The sequence below is a fragment of the Lasioglossum baleicum genome, chromosome 1 (assembly GCF_051020765.1).
Source record: "Lasioglossum baleicum chromosome 1, iyLasBale1, whole genome shotgun sequence".
Classification (NCBI taxonomy): domain Eukaryota; kingdom Metazoa; phylum Arthropoda; class Insecta; order Hymenoptera; family Halictidae; genus Lasioglossum; species Lasioglossum baleicum.
The window spans coordinates 3,621,876-3,636,192 of NC_134929.1; the positions used below are offsets into that span (position 1 = coordinate 3,621,876).

The window sequence follows — 14,317 nt, forward strand, 5'->3', positions numbered from 1 at the left end:
TGTGCGTCGCGTCGCGCGACGAGGTGTGACGGTTAATATTAAAATTTCTTTTTCTTCTTAACGCACGGTTCTTTTTTTAATTTGTTTTTTAATATTGCATTGTCATCCAGTTCTGAGGTATGTTCAAAGTTTGAAGTCTCTAGCTCTCATCAGGAAGTTGTTTAAAATTCGATTACAACATTCATACAATAACAACAACGACAACTCGGCAAGCTAATATAAGCGTGGTAATGAATGGCAAATTTCTAAAAAATCACAATCATCTTTTCTTTAATTAATACTTCAAGCTCCCAAAATGGTTTCATAAATTGACTCAATAAAAAAGCACCAAAGCAATTCCTACATTTACTATCCCAGAGTGCCAAGATCCTGTCAAATAAACGAAGAAGATATCGACGCTCAGTGGTCTAAACGGGCCATTTAGCTGGACAAAATTATTCTAGTGTAACAACCTGGTTTCGTCGTCACGTTCGGAGACTTCCTCTTCGTCCTTATAGCTCGCCGCTCCAGAGTTCGATGTTTGACGAGAGGAAAAATGTCGATGGGGAACTGGACGTGGTACGCGGGTTTCGAAATAACGACACAGGCGATTTCACTGACATGCTCGCTGCCGGCGAGTGCGCGGACGCGGTTTTACGGAATTCGGTCTTCGCGAATATTCACTCGGTAACCGCGACGTTCGAATACGGATGCGCGTAACTTCCTCGGACGCGCACGTCACGGTTTTCAGGTACGAAACGCGTTACTTTCTCGAACGCGGCTCGAACGGGTTTCGAGGCAGGTAAACGGGAAAAATCAGGACGGTAAGGACCCTGCCCGAGTCAGGTCGGTCGGATGAGCGACGTGGCGGTTCGCCATACGCCATAATCCTCTCGGGCGGTTCTACGGCGACGAGTGGTGGTTCACCGTGCTCGTCGTTCGTTCTTGTCGGCGGTACGCCATAACAAGTTCGCTGGTGGTACACCTTGGCGAAAACGAGTGACGGTACGTCGTGCTCTAGCTATGCTACAGGAACAGGACGTTTTCGGCGAGAGAGGAGGGCTCCCTGCCTGAGTCGTGTCGGTCGGATTTCAACGTGGTGGTTCACCGTGCGTTTACCCTCTCTCAGGCGGTTCTACGGCGACGAATGATGGGTCATCGTGCTCGTCGTTCGTTCTCGTGGACGGTACGTCTTGACGAGATAGCTGGTGGTACACCTTGGCCTTTCAGAGTGGCAGTACGCCGTACTCTACTACGGTGGAACGTAGTTCGTCACCGGCGGAATGCCTCCATGGAACAGGAATACTGGTTACAAGATGGCGGTACGCCGTATTCTGTTTGGTGGAACGTAGTTCTTCACCGGAAGGGATACTTGCAGGGATACTAACAGGAACGATCCGATCTGAGTCTCGTCTCAACTAAGAAGGCCCTCCCGGGGTCGCGTAGCGGCTTTTATACAGGGTGTCTCAAAATTAGGTCCGGAGCCGAAAATGGGAGGTTCCTGAGATCATTTCAAGCGACATTTTCCTTTGAAAAAATGTCGTCCGCGGCTTCGTTAACGAGTTATTAACGAAAAACACGGACCAATCAGAGCGCGAGCTAGACGCGTGCAGCCCGGCGCGCCGGCAGCCGAGTGTCGGTGGCACGCCGCGATGTCGTAACGAACAAAAGTTTCTCGATGATGTGAATCCTCGCCAATTTCGATAAGCTTTGGATATGTTGTCAATACCATGATTCTGAACAACATTTCCCTTTACAGTTTCTGTCGATCGGCTTTAGTTTACGACATTATTGTAAAAATTTGTAATTGTAAATCGATCGATGTACTATTTCCTGTCCGATTTCGATAAGCTTTGGATATGTTGTCAAGACCATGATTCTGAACAACATTTCCCTTGACGGTTTTTGTCGATCGGCTTTAGTTTACGATATTATTGTAAAAATTTGTAATTGTAAATCGATCGATGTACTATTTCCTGTCCGATTTCGATAAGCTTTGGATATGTTGTCTAGACCATGATTCTGAACAACATTTCCCTTGACGGTTTTTGTCGATCGGCTTTAGTTTACGATATTATTGTAAAAATTTGTAATTGTAAATCGATCGATGTACATACTATCTCCTCGCCGATGTCGATGAGCTTCATTTCCAAGGAAAAAGATATTTAAAACATCGAATTTATAACATATTTCAAAGTCATCGAAATCGGTGAGGACCCACATCATCGGCAACTTTACCCGAACGATAGAAGAAGCACAAACTTATTGAATCAAAAACTCACTTATTCAGCCGTAAATCCATTTGACTACCACATACAACCACCACACTTTTACATAATTGTTGAACTCGTAGCACACTTTTATAACTCGTATCGATATCGAACGAAATTACTTACTCCGACGCGGAAAGAGTTCGATGCTCTTCGCGATGCCGCGCGAAACTGTGCTCTCCCAGCGTACAATGTATTCGATGAAGGCGTCGTTTAAAACAAATGAAATCGTTCCCAAGGAGATATTGATTTTTCGAGAATCATATGATTCTCGAAAACACCGATTCGAAGATTATGTAAAAGTGTGGTGGTTGTATGTGGTAGTCAAATGGATTTACGGCTGAATAAGTGAGTTTTTGATTCAATAAGTTTGTGCTTCTTCTATCGTTCGGGTAAAGTTGCCGATGATGTGGGTCCTCACCGATTTCGATGACTTTGAAATATGTTATAAATTCGATGTTTTAAATATCTTTTTCCTTTGAAATGAAGCTCATCGACATCGGCGAGGAGATAGTATGTACATCGATCGATTTACAATTACAAATTTTTACAATAATATCGTAAACTAAAGCCGATCGACAGAAACTGTAAAGGGAAATGTTGTTCAGAATCATGGTATTGACAACATATCCAAAGCTTATCGAAATCGGATAGGAAATAGTACATCGAACTATTTACAATTACAAATTTTTACAATAATATCGTAAACTAAAGCCGATCGACAGAAACTGTAAAGGGAAATGTTGTTCAGAATCATGGTATTGACAACATATCCAAAGATTATCGAAATCGGATAGGAAATAGTACATCGATCGATTTACAATTACAAATTTTTACAATAATGTCGTAAACTAAAGCCGATCGACAGAAACTGTGAAGGGAAATGTTGTTCAGAATCATGGTATTGACAACATATCCAAAGCTTATCGAAATTGGTGAGGATTCACATCATCGAGAAACTGTTGTTCGTTACGACATCGCGGCGTGCCACCGACACTCGGCTGCCGGCGCGCCGGGCTGCACGCGTCTAGCTCGCGCTCTGATTGGTCCGTGTTTTTCGTTAATAACTCGTTAACGAAGCCGCGGACGACATTTTTTCAAAGGAAAATGTCGCTTGAAATGATCTCAGGAACCTCCCATTTTCGGCTCCGGACCTAATTTTGAGACACCCTGTAGATGCGGTGCTGGACTTCGCGAATGTTCTCGACGTTTCTCATACGCGTGGGGGAAACACTGTCGACTCGTTCCCATCGGTATCGGTTTTCTCGGCGCGGTGGTCGCGCGGCGCAGGGCGCGTATCGGTGGTGCGCGACGGTTCGGTTCGGTCTAGTTCGGTCCGGTTCGGTTTGACTCGGCGCGCCTTGATACTTGGTTCTGCTAGTAACAGGCCTGCCCGGTGCAGGTCTGTTACACTAGCATTATTTTAAGACTTAAAGCCGTAGTTAAGTAGGTCATTGGATTCGTCTTGACGTCAGCTATAACAATATGAAATAAAAAATACTTAGTAGCATTTAAAAAATTAACATGATCATATTTTTTATTTAAAAAAAAAATTTTTGTCAAATTTTTTTATTGGAATTTATACATGACCGAGTATTAATTAACTTTTGTTCGAAACATTTTCTTGCCAGATTATCCGAAATGTTCAAAACATCGTGGTGACAATTGGGCATTTGCACCGAAAAGCTTCCGAACCGAACCTTTTCATTGAATTTAGCTGGCCAAAATTATTTATAATGTTTAATGATCCCGCAACGTTTTCAAATCACATATAATATCATTTTGTATTTGTTTATGTATTTTAAAAACATCATTTCATCTCAAGTGTTTACGTCTGGAAAGCGTGCGCGCCCGAAACGCAAGGGCCGCTTGGCGCGATAAACAAAATGCTGTGAAAAGAAGGGGTGCAGACTCGGGCTACTTTTTTTTGTTTTGCTGTAAGCCCAAACCTTTGACAATTACAACCGCGCTTAAAAAAATTCTCGGACGTACCCTGATGTACAACATAATTACTCATAAAGTGTTACAATCGTAACAAAACTTATTTACATACTAATCGTGTTGAAATGTAAATAATTACCAAAAGATATGCAATAAAAAGATACAAAATTGTTGAAAGTATAGTCCATACTTACTTGCAAAAGTTTCATACTGGAAAGAAATGTGTACGACTTACTTGAAACATATAAAAACTGTCTCATCGAATTTTAGCAGCAAGACACGTACATACTACGAAAATCTTTAACTTTCGATGAAGTACAGCACTTCATGGGTACCTGAATGATAAAAAAAATATTAGTACATTGTCCCCCATATATTAAATTATAGCAAGCACCAAAAATTTCACACTTTAGGTAAATTTTTGGAATCGACTTTTAGCCAGCTAAATCGCTGAAAGCGACCACTGTGCGACGGTTGGGCAATCTATAACCATAAAACGTCTCCGATCGCGACCTGATTGCGTTCCCGTAATAATTGTCAGTTTGTCTGACTGTCGCCGCGGTTTCTATCTATAGAAATGAGTCCGGTAGCAGACGTGCTGAAAAGGAGACGCCGTTCCCGCGAATCTGCCACCAGATTTCCGTTCATTTAAATTAATGATTCCGTTCGATTAAACATCGAAGGCTACCATACCGATGAAGAACAGTACTGAGTAAATTGTAAGCTCACCTGGCCGAGATCGGTCTCACTCGCACTGCCACCTTGATGTTCGCCATATTGTCATCCCGTGGACGACTGCGATCGACGTCATCCAGTTTCCATCTCCAATTGTTGAATTGCAACTTTCCCAAACACGCGATGTGTTTGACGGTTTTTTAAAGGCGGCTCCAGGGTTTCTTCCGTCGCATAGAGACACGGCGAACACTGAAGGATCCACACGGAATCGTTGGAGCAGAGAAGTGCCGGCTCTGCGTGCACTGTGGCCGGGTGCACGTGTTGTACTGTTACGATGAAAATACCCTCGAGTCGCTTTCCAAGACCATTCGCTCGTGGTTTACCCCACCCAGAGAACGCGGACGAACTCGATACATTTCGCCCGAACCGCTGCGAACGCCATGACATCACAGGTAACCGTCATCTAGGTCCTAGGTTCTCGTCCGTTCGAGCATTTGCTACCTTTGAGGAACGTTCAACAATGGAACCGCTCGGTCCTTGGACCTTGGTGAGTCATCTTATGGTGCTTTGATACTTGTAAACAAGTATGATTAAGAATCTAAGAAACGAGACGAAGATGTCTAACTACCCTTGAAAGCCGACTTCGCAATCACTGAGGGGATGCGCAGGTAGATTAAAACCAGGTAAATAATAATTTGTATATTGGTAAAAGATCTATTTGTCAATCTGTCGTGAAATTCCGGACCCTCGGACATTGTCGCGACCAGTAGTCATTGTCTCCGGTTGCGATCAACATCCTAAATCCGTTAATTCGTCGACGAACGTGGAGGACTACGCGAACTTTCAGTCGGCGCTTTGATGTACACGGATATTTTTAGACTAGTGGAACGACTATGGTATATGTATGTGTATGCACGCTCTGCAAGTTGAGTCATCAAGGGTTTACAATCGTAAAGCATGTGGTGCGCGTCTACGTTCATCGTAGCGGCCATTAGTCCTCCTTGGTGGCCGTCAGGACCGTGAAGTACGAGAACGAGGTACTGAGCACCTGAAAATCAAACGACATATTACCAAAACTATTATCTTAATCAGCAACAAACAGTACACCATAAAACTCGATAAATATTCAGCGGATCATTCTTCTGGCCGCCATCCTTCATACTTAGGGGGTGAAAACTAAAAGATCTGTTTGTATGTGCAAGAAGCTATCTGCATCCATGCAAACGAGTAAACATGGTTTGCAACCCTCGCATTCGATAGCTCTCATCCCCTGAATATGAACGATCCCTGGAAAAAAGATACGCAACGACTGCTTCTTCTATGCATTTCTACTTGATATGTAAGTTTAAAAAGGTCTGAAGGGTCACTTTATCATTCCCCTTGTTAGCAAGGGATGCTCTCGATGTTCTTCATCAATCGATTCCATTACAGTGAACAATATTGATGTTCGAATCGAGTGAAGCAGTTCAGAGGACTTGGAAAGGGTTGAAAGGGATCGAAAGTGGTTTTCACTCACCGTGGAGAAGCTCTGCAGAGACATACTGTAAAATTTCGCCGCTGTGATCTGGCTGGGAACCATCGACCGCATCATCATGATCATTAGGTTCGGGCAGTAGCGGCTTTTGATCCATTCGCAACTGTAAGCTGACAGACCGACGTTCTCGCTCTGTTCAATTAATAGTTATCAATCATTTTTCACAGTATAGGAATAAAGAAATAAATTGGACAACATAAAAAATTTTCATTCGAAAAAACCGGCGAATAATCGAAGGCTCCCAGTCAAAGTCCCCAAAGTTCAATAAAAGCGGCGCGAGCCACTTCTATTTTCTGCCAGCGATTACTTTGACCACTGGAGATTGCCCGGTTGGTATAGTACAGGCGTGGGCAATTTTGCCTCAATTGAGGCAAAACTGTCCCCACCGTAGCGCCCACTATCCCCCACCAGCATCCGTCGTTACTATGTAGGAAGGACGCGTTTCGCTTGTCGCAAGCAGTGCGCAGGCCTCGTGCATCGGAGCCACGAGGAGCGCCACTGAAAGGAAGCTTGGTGGGGGAAGCAGGCATTTGAGGGGCTCCACCCGTGCCCACGCCTGGTATAGTACTTTCGGCCACCTCATTCTCTTTGGGTTCCTAACACATTCGCGATTCTAATTATAATTGTAATTTCCGAGTGACTAATGCCTGTTCCTCCATGCTGATTTCCCCGGGATGCAGCCCGGGCACAGAGAGAATATTTCAATAGCCCCGAGACGAGGAAAACTACGGTTCCGTTCGAGAAGGAACCTGATCAATCCGATTCGCGGAGCTTTGACCGTGCAATCCGCTCGCGACCGCTTTCGATTAAACGACCTCGCGACTTGAAAAGGTACAGAGCAGTACTGAAACTTCGGAAAAATTCTGTCCTCCTTCTCCTCGTTGATTTTCAAACCCCTCACTTTTTGCGAATATTTAAAAACGTTTCACGTAAATATTCGCACAATTAGGGGAGTTAAAGGACGGGAACGTAACTGGCGAAACTTTAAAGCCGTTTATCTCGAAACTGCGTTTTTAAGAACGTTGTACAGCGTAACTCTCGAACCGTTGAATATTTTCACTTTGAAATTTTACCGAGGCATAAAACTTTGACGTCGATATCGAATCATTACAGAATTGTTTACAAACTTTTAACGATCAATTTTCTTGGTAAATATATGAACATGAAAGAAGCGAATTATTTTGCGGGTGATTTAAACAATCTTTATCCAAATTCCTCCGGGAAGTGCCACTATCTAGCTCTGGATATCAAGATCATTCTCGTCTGGATCGGATCTATGGGGACCAGTTTTTCCCTGATTACCTCCTCTATCAACCCGTCCCCGCTGAAGCTGAACATGAACAGCTCGAGGATGGCGGAGTTCAAGAAGGTCGAGTATTTCATCAGCCGTCCCGTGTCATCCATCATCTGAAAAGGTTACTTTTTATTGACGACGCCTGAACAACGCAGCGAGAATACCGGACGCACCGAGGTGATCTGGAATCCCGCGAAGCAGATCAAACCGGTGCTAATCATGAATTGACCCAAAGCCAGAACGTTTATAATCCTCTCCAGCGCATCAGCAAACCTGGAAAGACAAGGACCTGTTCGAAAAAAAAGAAAGTCTTTTTGACCCTGGGGAGTTCTTTTTGCGGAATGATCAAAGAAGGGAGAAAACTGGTTTGCTTTTTAACGGCAATCTCTTGTTTGTTACTTTACGCATGAAATGAGAATGCCTTATTTTTGTATCTCTGATTTGCAGATTGGTGAAGTTTTGATTAACATTAATTGTTCAAGTGTCGAATAAACCAAGCCCACTCTATTGCCTGCTGATGTTGAATTATGCATTCCGTCATCTCAGGAGAGGAGTCAGGATCGTCGCCGCTTATGGCCTCCAGCCTTTTCCGTAGAACCGCAAACTTCGCTGATCCATGCATTATCACTACCAAGTTGAAGCTAGTTGCACCGGCGATCATACTTCCCCCGAAGCCGCCTGCTGTCACGTTGAACACGTAGAAACACTCGAAAATCGGTGATACGGTATGGTTGATGTAGAAATATCCACGGAATGGCAGGATTTTATCATTTCCTGCCACGTAGATCTGTGGAAAATTAAGGAATGTTAGTGTTCAGTGATGTATCAACGTCAAACATCGTCAAACCGTTGGCAACCTCTCCCAAGCTAAATCAAACCAGCTTACAATCAAGATATCAATGCCAGCACCTAGAACAGGACTGGGTACGGTTGGGGCCGATCAAACACTTGCTTCCCTCACCAACCTCTCTTTCATGCAGCGCGCGCCGTGCTCGCGTTCGCGCGACGTGTCCCGGGTTTTCGTTGTCCCACCATACGTACCTTCGTAGCTATTCACGACTATGGTGGTTACAGTTTTTCCTCAATCGAGGCAAATGTGCCCAGACCTGTGCTAGAATATGATCTCTCCATTGATGTACGTACTTCAAGAAGCGGAACACACATGAAGATGACGATGGTTATAGCCACGGTGCTGATGAAGAACTTGGCTAGTCGGTAGGCGAACATTGTCTTCTCCGACAGGATCATTCTGTCCTCGTAGGAGGATACGGTCCAGTCCTCCCGCATTGTGTTCACCACGTACAGCATGTCCTTTTGATGAGCGGTGTAGACCAACAACCGGACGACGCACAAGTAGAAGGCCGTGCAAATTAGAGCACATTCTGTCGCCTCGTCCAAGTCACTGAGATTGTAAATCACGTCGGCCGTCAGCGCGATCGACATCACGACCACCTGTGCATCCAGCCTCGCGATGAACAGGCGAAACACCCACCGAGTCTAACCAATTGTTTTTCTTAATTCCTAGAAACTTGCTCACCAGGAAAAACATGCAGAACAGATGGAACCTTCTTAACAATATCGTCGATCTGCTGCTGTCCGCGGGCAACGGCCAGATCGAGATTATTCTCCCGGTCATCATTATAGGCTTAATGAGTCGGTCGTACTGCTCGCCCCCGTATATTTGGAAATTCATTGTTCTGAACCAGTCTGCTTATTAGTCAATTAGCCAATTAACAAAAGGCGTTATATTATCAATAGACATTACGCAAAATAAAAATTGTTCGCATTAATCGCAAACGTGTATACATATGTAAAAGGAAGATTCGGTCTAAAATAATTCAACAAAATTCACTGTTATACTAAACAAATTTTTTAATTGTTTCCGAAAATTCTATCTTGCTTGTATTTATTAATGAAATTTTTTATTATGGCTCTTCTGAGTCTATCACCTCCTGTCTCGTTACCTGGCAGTGTGCTTCAAGGATCGTTCTATCTTCCAAGCCGATCGCAACCATACTCGATGGTAGAAAGGAGAATAACTTGGAGAAACTGCGGAAACATCGATCCGCTCTACGCAATGTAGTACTTATTACTTTATAGTGGGCGTGTCGCGATAGTTGACGATAGGTAACACTTGATGATAGCGAATTTCACCTTCCGCTTCGGGATGCCGAAGTAAGTTAAACTACGCGTCTAGACCCGTTCTTTAGACAAATGTGCATCTACACCTACACATTTGTGTCTCGAGCATATACATTTTCTCGATGCCATTCTACGAAATTTTCATATTCGACTTTCCTCCTTCGCATACTGATATATCCGTTGCGAAAAGTGGTGTAAAAGTTATGCGGCTCTTTCTGTATCACAGCGAGACAGGAAGTGGTACTTGCAATTCGCTGTTCTGTAATTTAGTTGTTTAGTTAAATGGCAAAGCGTTTACCATGAAGTACACACCGTCGTTGTGAGTATAATTATTTGTTGTGCCGATATCATTGAGCAAATATTTACATATTAAATGGAATAATTGTAATACAATCATTCTCAAGGTATCCTTTTGTCACAGTCTTCATTTCTAATACTGGTGTTGAATATGATTTGGAGGCAACCAGTTTATAAAGCACATACAGTGACTCCCATTAATATTCGGACGCTCTAAAAAACGCGATAATCTTTTTAATATTGGTCTATACGATTCAAACCTTTTTCGGAAACTAGAGCACTTAGTTCACTACAGGATGTGAAAAGAAATTTTATCGAAAATTGCAATTGGTCGGAGAATTGTAGAGAAAATACTAAAAGATCCATTTTACAACTTTTTTATGTGGGCCTATATTGAAAATTTAAAAAATACGTTTTGTACATGTGTTTCAATTAAACATATCCTGAAAATTTTGTCAAAATCGGTCGACGTTGCAATGAGCTACAAGCATTTAAAGATGATAAAAATTGCAGATTTTCACGATTTTCGGCCTATAACAGCAGTAAATCGTACAGACTAGAACATTTCGACGAACCGCGCCGCGAACAGCGCCTTGAACCTTGCTGCGAACCGCGCATTTCGACGAACATTTCGACGAACGTCATTGGGCTGCGCGATGATGCTGCTACTGTCAAGAGACATACATTTTATTCAATATCGAGAGAAATAGAGTTCTTATAGAAAAAGTTTGAGGCAACCCCGCTAAAAACCCGGGAATTCCCGAATCCCGATGCTGGGAACGAGATGGGAAGCCTCGTATCATGTCGGAACGGGATCCCAAAAATCCTGAGTTTTTTCAGAGAATATTCGGGATTCCCGGTGGTGTTCGGGTTTCCCGTGAATTTTTTCGGGATTTCTGCAGGGGTGTGCAAGATTACCGAAAATGTTCAGAATTCACGTAAAATATCAGGGAAAAAATGCAATGTTTTCATAGCAAGGGCATCTTTAATAATTTGAGACAAATTATAATTTAATTTAATGTACTAAGAAAATTTAAATCACCGATGTCTTTGTTTATAAATTTATGTCTATTTCTTGACATTTATTCCTTATATTATGAATATTTAGGATATGCTATCTGTCCTGCAAACAGATTTGTAAGTGCCACCCCGTTCGCGTTCGTGCGCGCCGAAATGCGCGCGGCGACGTTCGTAGCACCGTTCGTGACACCGTTCGCCGAAATGTTCGCCGAAATGCGCGCGGCGACGTTCCCATAGCTGATGGATCGACCGTTCGCGCGAATGCGCGCCGAAATGCACGCCGAAATGCGCGCGGCGGCGTTCGTGGCACCGTTCGTCGAAATGTTCGTCGAAATGTCATAAAATCTCCAAAAATTCAAGTCATTTAATCTCGAATCTGATGCTTCGTAGAGACCTGAATATTACATCTAAATAAAGTGCCAACATTTTCTGTATTTCTTTGTGTAGTATACACCGCTGCAGCTCCCATAGTTGTTCGCAATAAAATCTGGAAATAACACAAATCCTTTCCGATCGGCATTCGTCGAAACGTTCGTCGAAATGTTTGTCGAAATGTGCGGTTTGCGGCGCTGATCGCGGCGCAGTTCGTCGAAATGTTCTGTCTGTACGAAGCATAAGATTTCTTTTCTCTTTCAATGAATGTCATTTTTCCCCGCATCAACCAATTTCGATGACACTTTCACAATGCATATAACCCATACAGATCTACAAAACATATTTTTCAAAATTTCAATATAGGCCCGCATAAAAAAGTTGTAAAATGCAACATTTAGTATTTCCTCTACAATTCCGGTCAAATGCAATTTTTGAAAAAATTTCTTTTCACATCCTGTAGTAAACTAATTGCTCTAGCTTTCCAAAAAAGTTCAAATCGCATAGTCCAATATTTGAAAAGTTACGGTGTTTTTAAGAGTGTCCGAATATTAGTGGGAGTCACTGTATATTCAAACAATTTTTAAATAGTGTATTTGACAAAATATATTAATATTACGGATTTCCATTATTTATTTCCATTCATTTTATCATTAAAAAGATTGTAGCATTATTATACAATATAAACATAAATTATATGCAGAAGCGTGTTCCCTTTTGAATTGTTGCATCGTTCAAGCACAAACACGTAGGAATTCGAAAAATTGAGAAACGTGACCACCAGGTCGGACAAAAGACATTCGATTTTAAGGAGTTTTTTCGAGTCAATTTTAAAACGTATTCCCGTAGAAATTTTTAGACGTTTCAGGGCTCAGATTGAAAGCGGAGGATCCTGCTATACATACGACAAGAGCATTTTCGTTCAAAATTAAATTCAACCTTCGGTGCTGCTATCTTATACATACATATATGTATCTATATTGTGACGTTGCCAATTTTGCGACGTCGCACAGTGGGGTATTTGGCCTGTTTAGCGCGCCAAAACCATTACGACGTTATTAATAGTGTGAAGGTCATACTATTATATATCGTTGAATTCGTCTTAACACCAGCTACAACACTATCAAATCAAAAATACAACTTAATGTTTAAAAAATCGAAGCGACCTTGTTTTTTTGTTTTAAACAAAATTTTTTCGAAGTTTTATATATTGAAGTTAATACTGTTAAACTTTTGTTTCAAACATTTTTTCATCAGATTAAGAGAAATTGCTATTGCAACGTTACTAATAGTGTAAAAACTATTGCAACGTTGTTAACAACGTTATTAATAGTGTGAAGGTCATACTATTATACAGGGTGTCCCAAATGTGGTGTACTTAATTGAAATGGGAGGTTCCTGAGACCATTCTAAGAGACATTTTCCTTTGCACCAATGTCAACTGCGGCTTTGTTTAGGAGTTATTAACGAAAAACACGGACCAATCAGAGCGCGCCCTGGGCGGCCGCGCCACACCGCACCGACAAGCGAGTGTCGGTGGTACGCCGTGACATCGCAACGAACAAGAGTTTCTCGATTATGTGAATGCTCTCCGATTTCAATGAGCTTTGGATATGTGGTTAAGATCATTATTCTGAACAACATTTCTCTTTAGACTTTTTGGCGATCGGCTTTAGTTTACGAGATTATCGCGAGAAACTTTACTTGTAAATCCATGGGATCGATGTACTACTAGCTCCTATCCGATTTCAATGAGCTTTGGATATGTGGTCAAGACCATTATTCTGAATAACATTTCTCTTTAGACTATTTGGCGGTTGGCTTTAGTTTACGAGATTATCGTAAAAAAAGAGAAGAAGCACAGAAACTGATTGTATTAAAAACTCACGTATTCAGCCGTAAATCCATTTGCTGCTTCGAAATGTGTGTCTTGAAATTTCTCCACACTCACAGTCATTGTTCAAATTTGTCAAAACATAGTTATGCACTAATAATAATTGCCATATCCCTTGTACTGCTGCACAAATCACAACAATCAGGTAATGCAATCACTAGACCGCGGATTTCATGTATTTGTAGCAAACATGAGTAGTTGCATTTTAATACAGTAGAGAGATTAAAATAATTTCAAAACACCATAGTATTATTTTCAACTTCTTAAAATGATCACAGTGAGAATCAAATATCTGTCTGGCTCCTGTCCCTTGTAATAGCGGCAGCCAACATTAATGTTGCATAAAGATCCGTAGTCTAGTGATTAGTTTAAATATTACTATCAAAAACACAGCTAATAGCAACCGTTAGCTTTGAATTGACAAGTCTTTGGAGATGTTCTCTCTACCGCGGCTCGAACGACACTGATTTTCCGCAAGATTTTTCTAAAGAATTTAGGGAGGGCATTTAGAGTGTCGAAATTCGAAATGCACGCTGTAGCACGAGAACGACGGGACGGTTGGACGAAAAACAGGATACGAGGACCGCTGGCAATCACATGTTTAGTTTCTCCTGTAGATTGGTACGCAGAGTCGATGGGTAACCGTTCGAAAACGTCGTCTGTCCTTCTTTTAGAAAGTTTCTTAAGGAAGGTATAGGACAATAGGGATGCTACGCTGACCTGACATTTTTACCCCTTGCTGGGTAAAAGGACGGATGACGTTTTCGAACAGTTACCCATCGACTCTGCGTACCAACCTGCAGGAAAAACTAAACATGTGTTTGCCACAAAGCTTACAGCGGTCCTTCTCGCATTCTGTTTTTCGTATAACCGTCCCGTTGTTCTCGTGCTACAGCGTG

General features: G+C 42.3%; 2 protein-coding genes across 2 annotated transcripts in view; both read right to left on the reverse strand.

Moving 5' to 3' along the window:
• Window positions 1–5,076, reverse strand: part of LOC143214525 (uncharacterized) — a 65,863-nt gene extending 60,787 nt beyond the window's left edge. The window contains exon 1 of the mRNA XM_076435710.1: window positions 4,920–5,076. Within this exon, the coding sequence (XP_076291825.1) occupies window positions 4,920–4,966 (47 nt within the window). The 5' untranslated portion in view covers window positions 4,967–5,076. The remainder of the gene's footprint in view (window positions 1–4,919) is intronic.
• A 780-nt stretch (window positions 5,077–5,856) lies between these two features.
• Window positions 5,857–9,386, reverse strand: LOC143212419 (odorant receptor 13a-like). Its single transcript, XM_076431245.1, has 7 exons — window positions 9,231–9,386; window positions 8,837–9,145; window positions 8,197–8,480; window positions 7,867–7,966; window positions 7,702–7,806; window positions 6,382–6,531; window positions 5,857–5,913 (listed from the first exon to the last, which is right to left on the reverse strand). Exons 1-7 carry the CDS (start codon window positions 9,384–9,386, stop codon window positions 5,857–5,859), a joined length of 1,161 nt encoding a protein of 386 aa, XP_076287360.1.
• Window positions 9,387–14,317: the final 4,931 nt, after the last annotated feature.